We start from the raw sequence: 17,787 nt of genomic DNA, 5'->3' as shown, positions 1-17,787 counted from the left end.
ATAAGATGCCTCACCTCAGAAACAACATTGTACTTTGTCAGAACAAAGTTCTTTCGGCCAATGTTATGCAGCCACTGCTTCCTGCGCAAGCAGTCACGCTTTCCTTGTGATAGTGATAGTGAGCTAAAGAAAGGAAAGACACTTGATTCTGCAACCCGTGAGGGAGCTTTCCTTGTGGCATCATAAATGCTGCATGACCATCTTCAGGCTTCTTGCTGCAGTTATATGCACAACAGTACGGAATAGCGCTAGCACATAAAGCAGGAAACACAGCGTACAACGTTCGCTATGCTGAGCTAAAGTGCCGAGCCAGCCGAGCTGAGAAGAAAAATGGCGCGAACTAAAAAGAAAAACAAGCAAAATGCATGATCCATGCGTTTCCAAGGGCAACGGCAAGCAGACCAATTGTCGTGCAGAAAAACAGGAGCAAAACTGATTGCCGCGGGGGGACGCGCAAGGGGCGAGGAGGAGGCGAGGAGATCGCGCGGTGGCGGCAGAGTTCAAAGAGTGGCGGTACTTTGAAATTATCAAGGGACTTTAGTAGCTGCTTCAGATCGAGCAGGGCGCAATGACCCCCACGGCAAGGCAAACTGCATTTCCGAAGCAAGAGGCAATGACCCCCAAGGTGGGGACAATGAAGTGACGTACGGTCGCTACAAGGACTCCTCCTCTAGTATGCTGGAGGCTTAGGTGTGAATGGCGGAAGGAATGAAGAGTTAATGTTCAAGATAGGTTGGTTTCACGCGGTCGCACGACACTGTCTCTTCTTTGCCGCGAACATCCACCTTCAAGGTTTTCTCTGAACATGAAACCACGCGAAAAGGGTCTTCATAGCAAAGATTCAATGGTGGCTTGATAAAATCATGCCACAGGAAGACGTGCGTGGTTGTGTCCAATGTCAGGAAACTAAATGCAGGCTGCCCGCGGGTAATACATGGGGGTGTAGGTCAAAGCTGGTCGAACGAGGAATGTAGCCTTTCTAAGTGCTGCGCGGCCGCTGGCGGAGTGCCTTGCTAAGTGCCGAAAACTGGCTTGGAACGCAGATCGCTGACCCATAGAGCATCTCAGCTAGGCTGACTTTGAGGTCATCCTTGATTGTTGTTTGCAGCCCCTGTAGTACTAGGGGTAGTCTTTCCACACAGTGATGTCTGTCAAGTGTGGCGGTCAATGACACCTTTAGTTGTCGGTGGAAACACTCGACCATGCCGTTGCTTTGTGGGTGGTAAGTTGTGGTGTTATGAAGGTCCATGCCGAGCCGTCTTGCCAAATCAGAAAAGAGCGAGCTTTAGAAGTGTCAGCCTCGGTCAGTAGTTATGTGAAAAGGAAAACCGTATCGTGACACCCACGTAGCAACAAATGCTTCCACTACTGTTCCGGCCGTGATGTCTTCTAGAGGCGCCGCTTCAAGCCACCTTGAGTACCAGTCGATACACATGAGGAGTTACCCGAAACCTTGGCAGGGCAGAAGAGGCCCCACCAAGTCTAAATGCAAGTTATCGAAACGGCTCTCTGGTGGTCGAAACGGCTGCACTGCTGAACACATGCGCCGGGTCAATTTTATGGCTTGACAGGCTGGGCAGCTTCTTGCTCAGCTTCGAACATCTTTGTTGATCCCTGGCCACAGGAAATGGTCTGTGACAAGCCTCTGTGTTGCTCTGATGCCGGGATGGCTTAGCCCGCGCAGTGAATCGAATATTGGCTGCTGAAATTGATGGGGCACGGACAGGCGAGGGCTGCCTGCGATGTGTCGCACATAACCACATGACCAATGTTGTTGTGTACGGAAGCAGCACCTCCACAAGCTGGAGCGACAAGCCTTTTTCTCAAAATTGGCGCAGCTCAAGGTAGTTTTGCTGGGTAAAGGCTAGAGCTTGGAAATCCATAGGGCCAGCAGACACAGCGCTGATCTGTGACAGTGCATCAGCTGGCTCATCTTTAGTCCCGGAGAGATGGCAGATGTAATAGAAAATTTGGAGATAAAGGAAAGTGCCTAAGCTCACGTTTTAAGTACAAGGAACTGTTGTTCTTTAAAATGAAGGTGAACGGCTAGTGGTTGGTCAGAATGTAAAACCTTCAACAAAAAAAAAAGGGGGGGGAAAAGCTTGACAGCGCAATAGATGGCCAACATCTCCCTCCCGAAGGTGCTGTACTGAGCTTCTGTAGGTTTGAGGCACATTGAGAAGCCCAGCAGCCTCCAGTCTGTGTCATTGTGGCGCTGCAGTGCTGCACCCACGGCTGTGGTTGACACGTCTCCCATAAGCCAGTTGGTGCGTCGAGCAACGAATGAATAAGCAACACTGCAGTCGCCAACCATGCTTTGGCTTCCTCGAAGGAGTGTTCGTGCTCCGAGGACCAGTGGAAGATAGGAGCCTTTTCTGGAGTGGTGATGCAGCAGATCAGTAAGCGGCTGAAGAACTTGCACACAGGATGGTATGAAGTGCCTGTGAAAAGTTATGAGCCCTAGAAACTCGCGCAACTTTTGGAAGGAGGTTGGAGAGAGAAGTCCTCGATTGCCCGTACCTGTGATTCCAGTGGCTTGATGCCTTGGGGTGAAACGCAATGGCCAAGAAAATCCAGGGCTTTAACTCTGAAAATGCATTTCTGGGGCTTAGGACAAGGCCGCGTTCATTCTGTCGCTCAAATAGAAAGCAAAGGTGCTCTTTGTGCTCTTTGTCTATGCAACTTGCAACGAGAATGTAGTGAAGGTAGATGAAAATGAATGGGAGTCATTGCGTAACCTCATCCATGAACCTTTGAAAAGTTTGCGCCACATTCTTCAAACCATAATGCATACGGACAAACTCAAATAGGCCAAGTGGAGTAGCGATTTCTGTCTTTGAAGTGTCGCTGGGTTCGACAGAAATTTGGGGGTATACGCTCATCAAATCTACCTTGCTGTACATTTTGGTTCTTGCAAGACAGGCGGCGAAGTCATGTATGTGGGGAAGGGGATATTGATCCGGAGTAATGACAGCACTCAAATCTCGGTAATCACCACAAGGCTGTCAGTCACAACTGTCCTGCTTTGGAACCAGATGAAGGGGTGAAGAACAATTGCTGGAGGAAGGACGATTAATGCCGAGCTGAAGCATGTGTTCGAGCTCACGGTGGGCGACTTCCAACCTCCGTCTAGTGAGCCTCTATGGCCGGGCGGCAACAGGCGGGCGGTGATGGTGATATGATATGTCACCTTGTGTTTCACGGGCAGCAGCATTTCGAGGCTCCATGAGTTCAGGGTACTCAGCAAATATTTTGTCGTACGTTGAGACCGGCCAAAACGTACAGATGCCAGATGAGGTGAGGTTGGACTGCAGGCCAAGTACATCGAGGGATGTGACGTTATTCTTTAGGCACCGATAGCGAATGATCACATCTAGGTTGAAGCGGCTGAGGAAGTCTTCTCTCAGTATGGCAAAGCTGACGTCGGCGATCACAAACACCCATCTATGCAAGTACCAGAGTCCAATGTCTAGCATTATTGACCGGAGCCCATACAACGCAATGGCAGCGTTGCTCACTGTGCGGAGTGTCGGCGTGGACTTGCCGCCTTGGCGATCTGCGGCCATGGCAGGAATGATAGACAACTTGGCTCCGATGTTGACGAGGAGGTGGGTGCTGGTGATGCGGTCGACTATAAAGAATAAACGGCTTGCGCAAGGGTAAATGTTGCATGCCACTGTTAGCAACTGGCTGGTGGGTTTCCCGTCCACAAACAGTGCTGAGTGCAGCGTCGTGCTTGTTTGCAAAAGTGACGGTGGTAGCAGCACAACTGCCATGGCGAGTCTCTAGTTGCACTGCGAGACTGTGCGGCTGTATAGTTGTGTTGAAGTTGATCATCAGTGTTGTCGCCAGTTGTCAGCTTCTCCAGTGCACTGGTAAGACGGTCCACTGTTTCCTCCAGGCACGAGAGTCGGTCTCCTGGCTCTGAGACTCTCACAGCGGCGATAGGTAGCTGTGCCAAAGACGAGCAGTCGCATATGTGGTCAGCGAGTGCAGCTAGACGATCGAGACTCATCTGTTGTAACCCACCAGAACCATATGTGCGGTCTGTGGGAGGCATTGCAAGAACAACTCATGCAAAATTGGAAGCTGGCTCTCGTTTGCAGAGTGCTCACCCAGTAACTGCTGCAACAGCTGTGACAGTCATTGGTCGCCGAGTTCCTCAGAAAGGAGCTGCTGGAGCCTACTCTGTTGTGATGGCTTGAGGTGCTGCAGGACTAACCTTTCAGGTCATCGTATGCAGTGGCCGAAGGCGTACCCCACTAGCAAGTCGTCGATGGCATCGGCGATGTCGGAGGTTAGTGCAGCGATGATGTGCTGGTACTTTGCTGTCTGTGAATTGATGTGCCGGAATTGGAAACAGGTCCCTACTTGCATAAACCAAACTGGGGGTTCTTGGGCCAAAAGCTGGGAAGCTGAAGCTCTGCAGCGATGACAGGATACTTAATCGTGGCGTTGTCTCTGTCAGCAGGTGTCGGAGCAGCGTCGTCCATGACTAGTGTCCGAACAAAAACATATATATCCTGGATCACCACTTGTTGGGAGCTCAATTTAGCGGAGGCAAGGAATACACGTTTTGACAGCTTGAGAACGAAGAGTCGACTGGCTTTATTCAAAAGTAAAAGCAGGTTTGGCGAGTGGCAGCGGTGGCACCCCAGTCAGGCAGCCACTTGAGTTTGAGCAGGGGGCAAGGCCCCCACAGCGAGGCAAACTGGATTTCCGAAGCAAGGGGGCAATTATCCCCCGACGGGGTCAACAAAGTGACAGATGGTTGCTACAGATCCACGAAACTTGAGAAGTGCCAAGTCAGACACAGAAAGCTGCAGACCACATGCGGCAGTGGAAGTCAGAATCTGGGCGGCATCTTCAAGCCTTCATTACAGTGTTGAGATGGCTCAAGTTATATCAGTCATGCTTCCTGGTGACAAACCGGTCGAGGAACCAGGGGCGGCGTCCACGAACAGTGCGGCTGTCACGGGGTTCATGACAGCGGGATCCATAACCAAGGCAGCCTGCACGACATGCCTTAGTGGCTTGGAGGCTGAGGTGGTCCCAGGTACAGCATCCACGACAAGGGAAGCGTTGATGGTGTACCCTCGCAGAAAAAACCCAGTATGGTGATTAAGGCTCAAGTGCCTTAAAGGGGCCATGAACTACTTCTTACCAAAGCTTAGAAAATCATTTGAAGCTATACTATTTCAGAAATAGTTGGCAACAAAAAGTACTTCAATGCATTCAACAGAAGTGAGGTTATTGGCAATCAAAAGTCACCTATAATCCCATTCGCAGTGCTTCCACTCCTTCTTCAATAGCTTGGACTGCAAAGGCTACGGCGGAGCAGGGCATTATCACAGTGCTCCACCTACTCAATGTCACTGTGGTGTGCAGTTCAAATTTGATTTTGGATATTCATGCAGATGCCACTACTTCCGATTTTGGCACCTATGACTTGCCAAACGCAGTTGTCCTCAGCGAGCCCAATGCGCTCAGCCAGCGGACTCATCACGGCACTCCGCGGTGGCTGCGGTATCTACACTACGTAGCAGACCGCAGCTACATGTAACTGTAGTGCATATGCGCAGCATTTGCTTTGTGCATGACAGGGCTTGAGTGCCCGTTCGTGTTCATATGCTCCAGTCTGGCCGTGCTACATGGTGCGGTTTGGCTTTGTCCTGTACCAGCTTGACCAACATATAGTAGCCCCATCCAACTTATGCATTTTGAAGTGCTACCAATAGCTCAATATGAAGCGAAGTCTGCCAAGGCGTCTAACCAGGAATGGCCAGGAGTGAGCGTGCGCTGGCAAGAGTGTATGTGGTCTGACCATAAAGCTCACGTGGTTCGAGGCTAGTTTAGTGTTCAAAACAAGTCTAAATTAGTGAGACCTGACGGCTATGACACCAATAAGCAGGGTGGCCAAAGTTTAATGCCTATGCAGGTGGCCACAGCTGAAGGTGGGCAGATAATAGTCTGCTTCTTCAAGAAGTAATTATTCTCAAAATCCGAAAGCAGATTTTAGCTTACTTGAGCCAGTTTATTAAACTGCATCAATGAATATACACAGTAACAGTGGGAAGAAGTACACTGATAAAAACACCCTTATCGATTGGTGTCAGCTATTGGCCAACAGCAGCCGTGTATGGGGGAACTGCTATATCCCGAAATAAAGTGTCCAGAAATGAGTGAGGAGCAGGCTTCCATTGAAAAGAGAGCATTTGAGGAAAAGGTGGCTTTGTGCTTCGCTTGTGAGCTACAAGTGCCACATACGACTGCAAAATTTGGCTGAGATATTCACAGCAGCGTATGGTAACCGCAAACCATGTTTTTTTACTAAGCCCGCGGATTCAGGGCCCCTTTAACACTGTGCTTTTGCGGACTGCACCTTTGCGATGAAAACAGATAGCCAGATAAACTTCTTCCTCGTTCGCCCCACTTGCTATTTTATTCACTTTTTTTAAAACAAAGCTTTCTTTGCCTCTTCCTTCGACTTTCTCACTGCTGCTGCTGCTGCTGCTGCTCCTGCTCTTGCTGCTGCTGCTGCTCCTGCTCTTGCTGCTGTCTGGCACAGCACGTCGGGGGGTGGTTCAGAGCACATGTATACATGACAGGAGCGCAGCAGGAAAGAAAGGCGACATGAGAAACTCGTTTGGACCTTTGCACCGCGTCAAATGTGCACAATGCCATCTGGAGCTTCCTGGGCATTGCCATATTAGCCTCTCGACAGCTGTAATTATCCGTGACCGCCTTCAAAAGGCTTGCAGAAATTGCAGCGCTTACCTATCTACTAATGTGCAAGTCCAGAGGGAAGCTAGATAGAATGGTAGAGAGGAGAGGAAAGAGGAGGCAGTAAATGGGTAGAACCGATGCAGTCGCGAAACGAGTGAACAACAGCCTTGCCACTCTTTGCTCTCAGTTCCCGTATAAAGGGGAGGGGGACAGGGAGAAGGTGACGTGAGAAGGCAAGGAAACGATAAGACTATAGACACGGCAGCAGTTGCGGGCAATTGGGATAAACTTAGGCAAGTTCAAGGTACGGTATGCTATGTTTCTGCTATATACCATGCAAATTTGTCAGCAGGCAACTTATGCAGGGAGTTCAGAAGCAAAGTCACATTGAAGCGCACCATAGGGTCTGTCTAGGCATTTCAACAGGAGAAGAAGAAGAAGAAGAAGAAAAAAAAAACATTTGTGCACATAGATTTAGGGACACATTAAAGAACATCGTGGTGTCAAAATTAATCTGAAGTCCGCCACTATGACATGCCTCACAATCCAATTGTGATTTTGGCACATACAGCCCCATAATTCAATGAAAGTTTAATACTTCTGTCACGATGCGATGTGCCATGTGAGCCAATGACAATATTCGACCCTCTCAGAGGTTACGAAATATGGTGCACAACAACGCCTTAAACAAGCACCTCCCCCTATGTGTTCTGTGTACTCCGCAGACAAACAGCAGTGGTGCACGCAAGGTAACAATTAACATCAACTCATCACTCTGGTGTTGGACTAATTGTTGAAGAAATTACATTTGCCAATCAAGTTGTCAATCAAAGGAAACAGCTCAGCAAGCTTTGCTTACATCGATTCATATAGTGCGTGGGATTTGCGTACTTTTTCCTTATTTTTGATATATATATATATATATTCACTCCTAGGCACGTGAGAAGGTCACATAAACAGCCAGAAGCTGACACACAACATCAAAGTGGGGAGAAATATCCAAAGAAAGCTATCACTTTATTACAGGTAAGCCTCACAGTGCTGTAAATAATTTACTATAATAATTTTTCTTTGAACCAGTCTTGGTCCACTTTTCCAGCAGGTGCATGTGTCGTGACTGTTGTGACATAGGAGATGGATCGTGAGAGCAGAACGGTGTGACACTTGGCATTCAGTTCAGCTTGCTTTTTTTACTGAACAGCAGGTTTTTTGTAGATGTGTACTCTGCATGGCCAGAAATAAAGGTGAGCAAGTTTTCCTAATTTTCCTTGATGTGGAACTGTGTGGGGGCATTACATGGTTATCATTCAATCAAATTGCCAGGCAGCAATAGCAAGCTTTATTTACTGGGTTTTCAACAGTCTCTTGGCTTTTGATTCAGCTGCAAGTAATGTGTTGTGTGAGAGTACCTTTCTGCCCTCATCTGTAGTGCTGCAGCACACATTCCAGGGCATAACATTTTCTTAGATTATGCATTGTTTTTTTGTGGTTCCCTGAGAAAACATATTGAAAATGTATCAACAGCATTCTACTGTAAATTTTATTCTGAATAGAAAGAACATGTTTGAAGAGGTAAGAGTGCGTGCAGAATATAAAAGAACAGCAAGATAGAGTATTTCTTTAACTGGCTCATCAATTGGTACGGCTTAATTAGAATTACTTATTTATTTAATCTTTGTCCAAAGTGGTACAGAATGACAGAGGTATTGTTGACAAAAATTTGCATATGCAGAATGCTCCCATCAATTGATGTGCAAGTGCATCATCACTTCAGCCAAGAATGATTATGTATGAGGTTTAATGGTGCAAGGGCCAATAATGGCTTACAGTGATTTAATGAGAACAGCTTTAATGACAATAGAAAACCAGATGTATCAGGTATGTTTAGTGGTGTATTATTATTTCAGAAAGTCTTATTCAACTTCAAGGCAGACATGTCTTGTGCCCTTAGTAAAAGGTGGCAGTGGCAAGCCTGCCTTCACCAAGTTTTTTTTTTCTTGATACTCTTTTAGACATCAACAGTCATAACCCTTTCAAGAACCATGGTTAACACTGTACACGCCAATACATCTCAAAAGCAGAAGTACCAATGAGTGTATTGGTGCTTAGAATGTGTTGCATATGTTGCAAGGTACTTCTAACTGGACTTGTGCTGCAAAATTGTTATCTACCAAATTGCATTAGTGAAAGAAGTTGGAAGGTACACATCTTGGTGTTTGTCATCAGTAACAGCTTGTGTTCATGCAGTGGGTTCACAACCTTTCTTGCTTTTATAGTAATGACTTACATGAGGCAAATTTTCAAAATTGTTATATATATTTTACAAGTAATATTGCACATTAAATTGATTTCATTCCTATATCTGACATTTCTCAGACAGTTCAGGCATGGATTTCACATTTCTGGGCTTATTAAGCCCAGTGCAAAGTTAATAATTCACGATCTGTTCTGCTCTTTTAATGATGCTGAAGACACAAGCAATGTGTTAAAACTGAAGAGTAAACATGGTTTGAATACACACTGATTAACATTTTGCCTAATATTTTTTGCAGAATTACACAGTCATTTTAGCTGTGGCAAAATGGAAGGAAGTTGCCAAATGTAGTTTGCAGCACATACCTTCAAGCTGGTTGCCCGTGTTTCTAGCCTCAGTCATTTTGGCTTGCAAATGCTGCATCTGGGGAAGGTTGTTGTTCATATGAATAGAGTTTTTTTGGCCTTTGACAATCAAAGGCAGAAGGATCACTTTGACGACCACAGTGCCTATAAAGTTAAAGAAGAAAAAGAAAAAGCGCAATGAATCAATGAAATGACACTTCAACAGAAAAAGTCAAGCAAGCACATCAGTTGCCTGGATGGGACTAAATTTTCACAGACAAGAGTTACAGAATTTCAAAATTCTGCAATGGGTCAGTATAACATTTCTTCAGCATGCACTAGAGAAAGTGATGCAGTAAGATTCATTTACAAGCTGTACATGATGGCTTCATGGCTGATAACATACAGCAATTGAGGGCATGCACTTTGTTCTTTGTTTACTGCAACATTCACTGGATAAGAAAGGAGTGCAACATATTAAAAAATGAATCAACAGTTGATGAACAAACATTTGTTATGTGTTTACTTGACCTGGCAATAATATTTGGCATGACAAAGTTTTTAAGTCATGTGCCCACTATCATTATCAAGAAGTAAGCAAGGAGCAGTAAAAAGTAAGGAAAGTGTTTTCATTTTCACTGCAAAAGAAAATTGAATTATTACTCCATATCTACAACACTTGGAAAGAAGCACCAGATGGTACAAGCTGGCTATTTTATACACTAGATGTCCATAAAAACCTGCAATGAACATTGCAGTCTGTAGGGGCAAGAGCAACCAACAACACAACTATATTGTCTTATTTCTTACGGCAATGTGATCAGATCTTGTCTTTTCTTCTTTTTATTTCTATTTAAAAAAAAATAAAGAAAGCAAGGAGCAGTAGAAAGTAAGGCAGCTGCTATTCTATTTTCACTGCTGGCAAATTTGCATTATCACTCATATACAAAAATTGGAAAAAAAAATACCACCAGATTGCCATCAGCATGAATGATTGATTTATTAACCTTCCCAATTAAAAAATTATTTCTTTAATTACAATTTTTTATCACAATTAATCAGTTGAGATCACCTGAGCAAGTGCCAGCACCGATGTCACCGCTACACTTGCTCGACAGCAACAGAGGGAATAACACACTGAGCTACAATGTACCTATGATGAGGCAGTGCCTGAGTACATCACAGGACAAATGCCACCCATGCATGCTGTACTTTGAGCCGTTAGGACAATGGGACGAGTGAATGAATACTCTCACTGTAGGTGAACTTATGATTGTGTCGGAGTGAATTTGATGTGTTTTATATATGCATGCTCAAGCATGATGTCGCCTACACAGTATCGAAGGAAAATTCCGTTTCAGAAAACATTGCTTGCTTTTCTTCAAAGTATATGTACAAAAATTGTACTTTGATATTTTAGGTCATGTACAGAAATTTGCATATGTAATTAGTATATTAAGTAATTTATTAAACAATTATAAAACTTATTTAATCAATACCCAGCCCTAATTAACATCAAATTATAATCATGTGGCAAGTAACCACAACTTAACTCCCCAAGTGAGAAACCTAGTTAACAGTGCACATACCTTCAGCTACCATTATAATGCTCTTATGCCATTATGTTAAATAAAAGCTCACATTCATTGCTCCAGGATGATTTAAAAGCACCGGCTTGTGTGTTGCTAGCAGAATGTTCGTACTCGGAACATATTTAAGGTAAAGAGCTCACTTACACGCTTGGATACAGTGTAGTTCACAGCTCTAGCCACACATTAAGAGCATGCTCAATCAAACTCAAAAAGGCTCAAATGCTTCTGCACACCAACACTCCTCCACACAACATGACCTTTGTGAAGCAGTGGATGTGAAGGGGGCATGAGTTGGAGTACAAGCGAGTTCAAGGGAGTCCAAAGTTTGTGAAAGTGAATCAAGGGCTACAATATGACTTAAAAATATATATCATTGGACTACAGTATGTCCTTTGGCAACAGAAAGTAAACAATAAATGCAATTGAGTATGGTAATCCCTGCCATGAGTGAAATTCCCATTACAGGAGAACATCTTACAATTTGTGAGATATTTTTGACTCACTTTAGCTCTTCACTGCTTTCTTCATTATTGCGTAAGTAACGTGGCATGAGCGGTGGTTGGAGCTTCACATTCTTATTAGGACTATGACTAGGTATGAAGACAATATTACACACAATCTTAACACTTTCATCACTGCTGGAAAATGACCGTTTTTCAGGTGTCTAAGAAATTTTGATAACCACAGCTACCTAACACTTTAGCATATATTGCACCATAAAGAAAAGTTGCAGACTAAATTGCTTTTGCAGCAATGCAAGTTCCAAAAAAAAAAATAATAAAACTGTACAAATGTATTAAACACCACAGAAAAAATAGCAAACCAGCACTTTTGTTAGCAGTTGAAAGGTAAATATAAAAATTAGTTAAGCACATTTATAATGACACACAGGGGCCCTCCAAAATCCTACATCATACAAATCACATCGTAGTAAAGACTGTGCTGTATAACACTTGCAATAGTGCAACCTAGGCATGCTCAGCAAAAGAAAAACCTTTATTTAAACTGAACACAACAGGTACTGCATGAAAGAAGTTGCCAATTTTCTATTGCGAACTTCAACTGACAGGTATGCGACTGCTGCTGACTGGGAAGGGAAGTGCCGTCAAGCACTCAATGACATCTGAAATTTGTCAGCACCTAATTGGATCAGTGCAAAACTGCTCAATGCACCAAAAGGCTTCGTCGCTGTGTTTGCGTTTTTTTCTTAACAGTTTGCCAGTGTTGGTTTCCATGGCTAGTCCTGCAGCTCCCTATACTTAGCACTGCCACTGAGTGGGAGCGTGAAGATCATTAAGCCTAATGTCGCTGTGTGTGCATTTTTTTTTTTTCTATTGCCCATGCTGTCTTTGCTGTGGTGTCGACCGGCACTCCCTTTGCATCACAAAGTTCAGTGGCGGCGGAGGAGGGTAGCAGCAAGATCGTTATGTGCATTTGTTGTAAAGCTATATTGGGAACACTTTAATTCCTCTTTTGTAGTGGCAAATTCGTTGTAGTGGTCTTTGCTGTAAAGACATTTGCAATATGACATAATAGTTTTGCGGAAACCCGCAAGGTGGGGAGAAGTAATTAATAAAGGGAAAATGAGACATGCACCCAAACGTAGCTAAGTGCCCATACGGGTTCCTCGAAAGAAAAGCTTTGCAGTTGAAGAAAAATTCGTCCTGGTCCGGGACTCGAACCCGGGACCACCACCTTTTCGGGGCAGCCACTCTACCATTTGAGCTACCCAGGCGGCTAACAGATGGCAGGTGAAGTCGAATTTGTCAACAACTCAGAAGCAAAGGCAAGAGTTTGATGTAATAGTTCTGCGGAAACTCGCAAGGTGGAGAGAAGTAATTCATAATGGGAAAATGAGACATCCACCCAAACGTAGCTGTCCGTGCCATGCAGTGAAGTTGTTCCTTGATGTTGCCAGGCAAAGGTAAACTGCATTTGTGGGGAAAAAAAAAAAAAGAAAGAAAATTCCTCTCCCAATTTTGCATTCTGTAGTGCACTTTTTGCAGTTTCTATTCTTTTTCATATCTTCTCTGGCTGGTGCTGAAGCTCTGGTGCTGGTGATATCAGCATCCTTGCTGACTTCAATGGCATAGCCAGTAATTTTTCGGGGGGAAAGGGGCACGCACTTGACCATGGCAAGGGGGGCGGGGCAGGCGACTGCTGTAGCACATCATTTTGTGTCAGGTATCCCTGGTGTACAGAAATTTGAGCAGGTGTGTAACCAGTGTACCCCCCTGTTTACACACCTGGATGAGTTCGAACATCTGGTCGAAACGTAGCCTTCTTTAATGTTGCATTTCATGCCGCTGCTGGCAGTGCTCTTGAAAAAAAAACAATGCTGTTTACAACATTGGCCTCAATGCAACGAAATAAGGTAGTCCTCAACCAGCCTATGCATTTATCAAAATGTTGCAGGATGCAATCAGCTGGTCTGATTTATCGATGGTGAGCATTCCAAGATTATAGTCGTCACCTCTTTTCTCATTTCTTGTTGCCTGGATGTGTCTGTCGGCAGAGTGAACAGTGATCATCATCTGTACTATGCACCTCGGTTTCAGTCTTGATTTCACAGTTGAAGGTCATGCTGGCTGCTGATGTTTTCAATGCAGTTACAGCTGCACTGCAGAGCCAACGGCAGTACCAGTGACAATACAAATTGCTGCAGGTTTAGATAAGCTGCATGACAGCAGCACCTCTCTGCTCTTCATGTTTGCTCTTATGTGCACCAAACATCATTTCACCCTTGCCAGAGCCACCAGAGCAAGATAGCTGATGCACAATCTAGTACATGCTGTTCATAACAGAAACGTGAGAGTGGGAAAGGGTCAGGTGAGAGTGCAGGAAAAACTTTCATGCTACGTGAAAGTGTAGCATGAACTTCATGCTACACTTGCCCTTCAAACCTCTTTCTGCAGCCTCCACTGTAACAAACGATGCAGTGGTAAAGAGTGTTAAAGCGAAACACAAAAGATGGAAGTCACAGAGGCTATTCAGTCATTACAGAGCAGTGGCTACTTGCATTGCTAGTGTTGCAATGGCACCTGTGTACTGTGATGGCACTTGTGTGTTGCTCTGTGGCTCTGCTCTGTAATGTGGCAACAGCAACGAGAGATAGCGACTCTGGGGGCAGAGGACAAAGTGACATGGTGATGCTGACAATGCGAATAGCTGCTGCTGGATAGTCAGTTGTAGAATTTTTCTGGGCCAAGTATAGACTAAATCAATTGATCGCATACTGCTTGGCAAAAACATACATTCCTCCTACCTCCACACATCCATAAATGAACGCAGCTTCGTGTGTGCTTGTGTATACATGTTAAGTCAAAGCGGCCCCGTTTCCACAGCTGCTTGTAATGAACGAAATGAGATGAAGTACTATATTTGCTGGTAGCACCTCTAGAATCTAGTCCTTTCCATTTGTGATCGAACAAGAGACAGAAGAAAAAAAGAATGTAGGCACTCTCACTGTTTTTTAATGTGAGATGCAGCTGTTGAAGCCGATGTCAAGGCAAAGTGCAACATTGCAAACACAATCAATAAAGAGGAAAAGAGTGGTTAAATGGTATTGACAAAAGCAGTTGCATGCCATTTGGCTGCATGAAGTCTGTTTAAAGTGAAAAAATGGTCGAGTCAGAGTGACAGGGGACAGATGTAAAATAGGTATGCTTCACAATATTCATCTTTAAGCTCAAAATCACTTTAAACTCTTTATTTGGAGTTCTTACTTATGTAAAGGAAAGTTTTTGTATGCAGCACCCATGCTGCTCCACCATGCATTGTTAGCAACAGCAGTGCTTGGCCTTATAAGACAGCGACGTTCCCTCACAGAAGAAGTGTGATGGTTGCAAGAGTTTAGTCGGGTGCTCCTGTGGTTGGCTTGCTGTGCTGCTACCATGAGTGCATCTTCACAACTGCATGCCTCCTGATGGGCATGTTAAGGGTTTGCCAAATCATAGCAATCAAGCTTTCTTCTTTTTTGGGGTTTGTGTTTGAACTGCCTCAGTTACTACCCGCATCATGAAGCTTGTTACGACTGACGTTTAAACACCATACTAAATCAGCGTAATCAAAACTGACAGGCGAAACAAGCACCCGTTTGGACAAGAGCCGACACGTGGTTTGCCCGATGATCCCTTGGAGCACAGGATGCTTCACCGGCAGATGTGCAACTGTCTCAGGTGCTGTTCATGCTTCGTCATTTACTTCAAGATGACAAAGCTGCCCTCCGACTGGCATGAAGGCCAGTCTCCCGATCCTGGCAGACTGACCATCATGAAGAGGCCGCTAATTGATGACAGGGTCACTGTCAAGGACTCCCGAGGAAAAAATGGCAACGGTGGGACGTTGAAGACAGGAGGTGGTGAACGGTTCTGCGTTTGTGATTGGCCAGCGAATTCCCTTAACAAGTGAAAGAGGAAAATAAATGGGATAAAAAACGGATCTAGAGTGCGGTGAAGGTGTGCTACGAAGTGGATGTGTGCTCCGGCGCGTACGTGTGCTCCTGATCATGCTCGTACTATTTCTCGTATTAGCACATGTAACCACTCAACTTGTAACAATGTGAATAAACCCTTTTTTCATTCCTTGGACATTGCGCCACACCTGTTGATCACCCGGCACCTGGCACATCACCAGTCATGACAAAATCAGGGTGTCTACCAAGTTGACATTTCCAAATTCCCTGAGTTTTCCATGTTTTCCCTGAGTGAGTTTGCAATATTCCCTGAGTGACACAGAACTTTGTTTTATGTCAAGACGGGCTCCCTACATCATGTCGCCCAATGGTGTCACTCTCTAAGTAAGCATGTCAAAAAATAACAAAAAAGACAACTTAGTCCAGCTTGAATAGTAAGGGGTAGTGTTTATTTTATTCAAAAAGAAAACAGAAGGGAGGGGTTAGTAAAATGCACAGCAAATAAAATTTCTTCGAAAGAAATAGTAAGAACCATTGCAAATTGAGTCGGACATTCTCAAATACGAATAAGAAAGAGATGCATGCAGAATATATTCGAATATGAGCTATTTCTATCAACTGATAGCAAGCTAATTGGTATGAGGCCCGAACTTTATCACAAGTGAGATTATCTCACAACAGCTGGTAAGTCAACCTCAACTGTCCTGACATACTCTCAGCTGCACACAACGCCTCAGTGTTTCATTTCACTGTTTTTAATTAAAGAGTTTTTTTGCTTGGATGAGGGACACCTGCATCTCGGTATCAGCCAACACTTTGCTTTTAGAGTGCAAGCTCCTTCAAAAAGTGGTCGCATGCTTCCTTTCCTGTTAATTTCTGAATGCGTAGGTCCTTGTCTTCTTGTTCTCCTTCGGCTGCGCGTTCGCCACACGGACTATTTGAAGCATCTACCTGGACAATTATACAGTCAGCGTCCGATTTTTCGGACTCCCTAGGGGGCCGCGAAAACGTCCGAAAAAATTAAAGCATGTCTTTTACATCCCTTAAGGGTTCAAATCGACACAGCCACGTCCGAAAAAGCTCTGAAGGCCGGCCAGTACACTTATTAGGCATATCGGTACTTGTACTGTGACAGGAGATGGCGGGTGCACGCGTGTATAATTAAGGAATACATACTGGGTCCCGTGACAACTGCCCCTTCCCACACTTGTTATGCTTCGCAGCGCGACGTTACTGTGATGAGGCGAAGCTGACTTTCCGGAACCGGTATTATGAAACGCGCCGTGCTTTCCGAACTTCGAAGCCAATCGCGATGACCACAAAGGCGGTATCGATACCATTGCTGACAGCGGCGGATTCTTTCAATGAAAAAACACAGCACAGAACGGCAAGAAGCTTAATACCGAACCTCGAAGCAGCTAGGCCTAGCATTGCCGCGGTGGTGGCTACGGCTGCAGGCGGATCTGCGTGCGAGTGTGCAGAGTCACGGCGGCGAGGTTATCAAAATGACGGCGGTGGTGGTTTTGATTAATGCCGCTTCGGACTTGCGGTCACGGCAAAAAGTCCGGAAAATCGGACGGCGAAGCGTTTTTGTGTGCGAAATTTTAGACGTTCTTATACATTGACCCTATGGGGTAAGTAGTTGTGCCGCGAAGCCGCCCGAATGATCTGGCATCCGGAAAGTCAGTCATTGACTGTACTCTGGCAACTCCTCCAGCCAATGCGGTGTCAAAGACCATTAGTTACGATTCCTCTCTGTTGCTCGAGCCAGAATTACCGCGACTTTCGTTCCCTTTCAATGAAATTACAGCTAATTTTCCCTGATAGAAGCACAAATTTCCTGAGTTTTCCCTGAGTTTTTCCAGACCACTAAAAATCCCTGAGAATTCCAGGTTTTCCCGTTTGGTAGACACCCTGAAAATAATGACCACCCGGACACCTGAAACCCAACAACTGGTTGGTAAAGATGGGCTACGCTACCCTGAGTTCCAACAAGCTGCAATGCAAACAGTGATTCCTCAGACATCTTCGAAAAAATGGTTTCGCCACAAAACCCAGCTGGCATGCCTAAGTTTGTAACTGCAAGCAACTTGGCCAATGTGCCGATAACTTTTGGTATATACGAGGATAACTCAACAAGGGCCGTTTGCTTATATTTAAATATTTACACGTCAGAATAGACTTATTTCTGCAGCGCCATCTCTTAATTCTTCACGAAGGTAATGAAGTTACTGTTTTGGCCTAGCAGTCGCCTGCTTGCCGGGAAATGCAGATGATAATGTCAGTGAGTGAAAATTGTTGCTTCCACTTGTGAAGTGCAAGCTGCAATTCGATTTTTCATGCAAAAGGATCACCAGCTTCTCAAATTCATGGGGAGTTATGCCTAGTTTATGGACCTACAGTGATGAGTGAAGGAAAGGTCAGAAAATGGTGTCAAGACTTCAAAAATGGCTGCAC

At 45.0% G+C, this 17,787-nt stretch overlaps 1 protein-coding gene across 1 annotated transcript in view; it reads right to left on the bottom strand.

The window, feature by feature from the left end:
- Nucleotides 1-17,787, bottom strand: part of OXA1L (OXA1L mitochondrial inner membrane protein) — a 76,712-nt gene that overhangs the window by 29,607 nt on the left and 29,318 nt on the right. Inside the window, exon 4 of the mRNA XM_075673545.1 lies at nucleotides 9,346-9,489. Coding sequence (XP_075529660.1) covers nucleotides 9,346-9,489 — 144 coding nt within the window. The remainder of the gene's footprint in view (nucleotides 1-9,345; nucleotides 9,490-17,787) is intronic.

This window comes from Dermacentor variabilis, chromosome 1, assembly GCF_050947875.1.
Source record: "Dermacentor variabilis isolate Ectoservices chromosome 1, ASM5094787v1, whole genome shotgun sequence".
Classification (NCBI taxonomy): domain Eukaryota; kingdom Metazoa; phylum Arthropoda; class Arachnida; order Ixodida; family Ixodidae; genus Dermacentor; species Dermacentor variabilis.
This window is presented reverse-complemented; position numbering and strand designations above follow the sequence as displayed.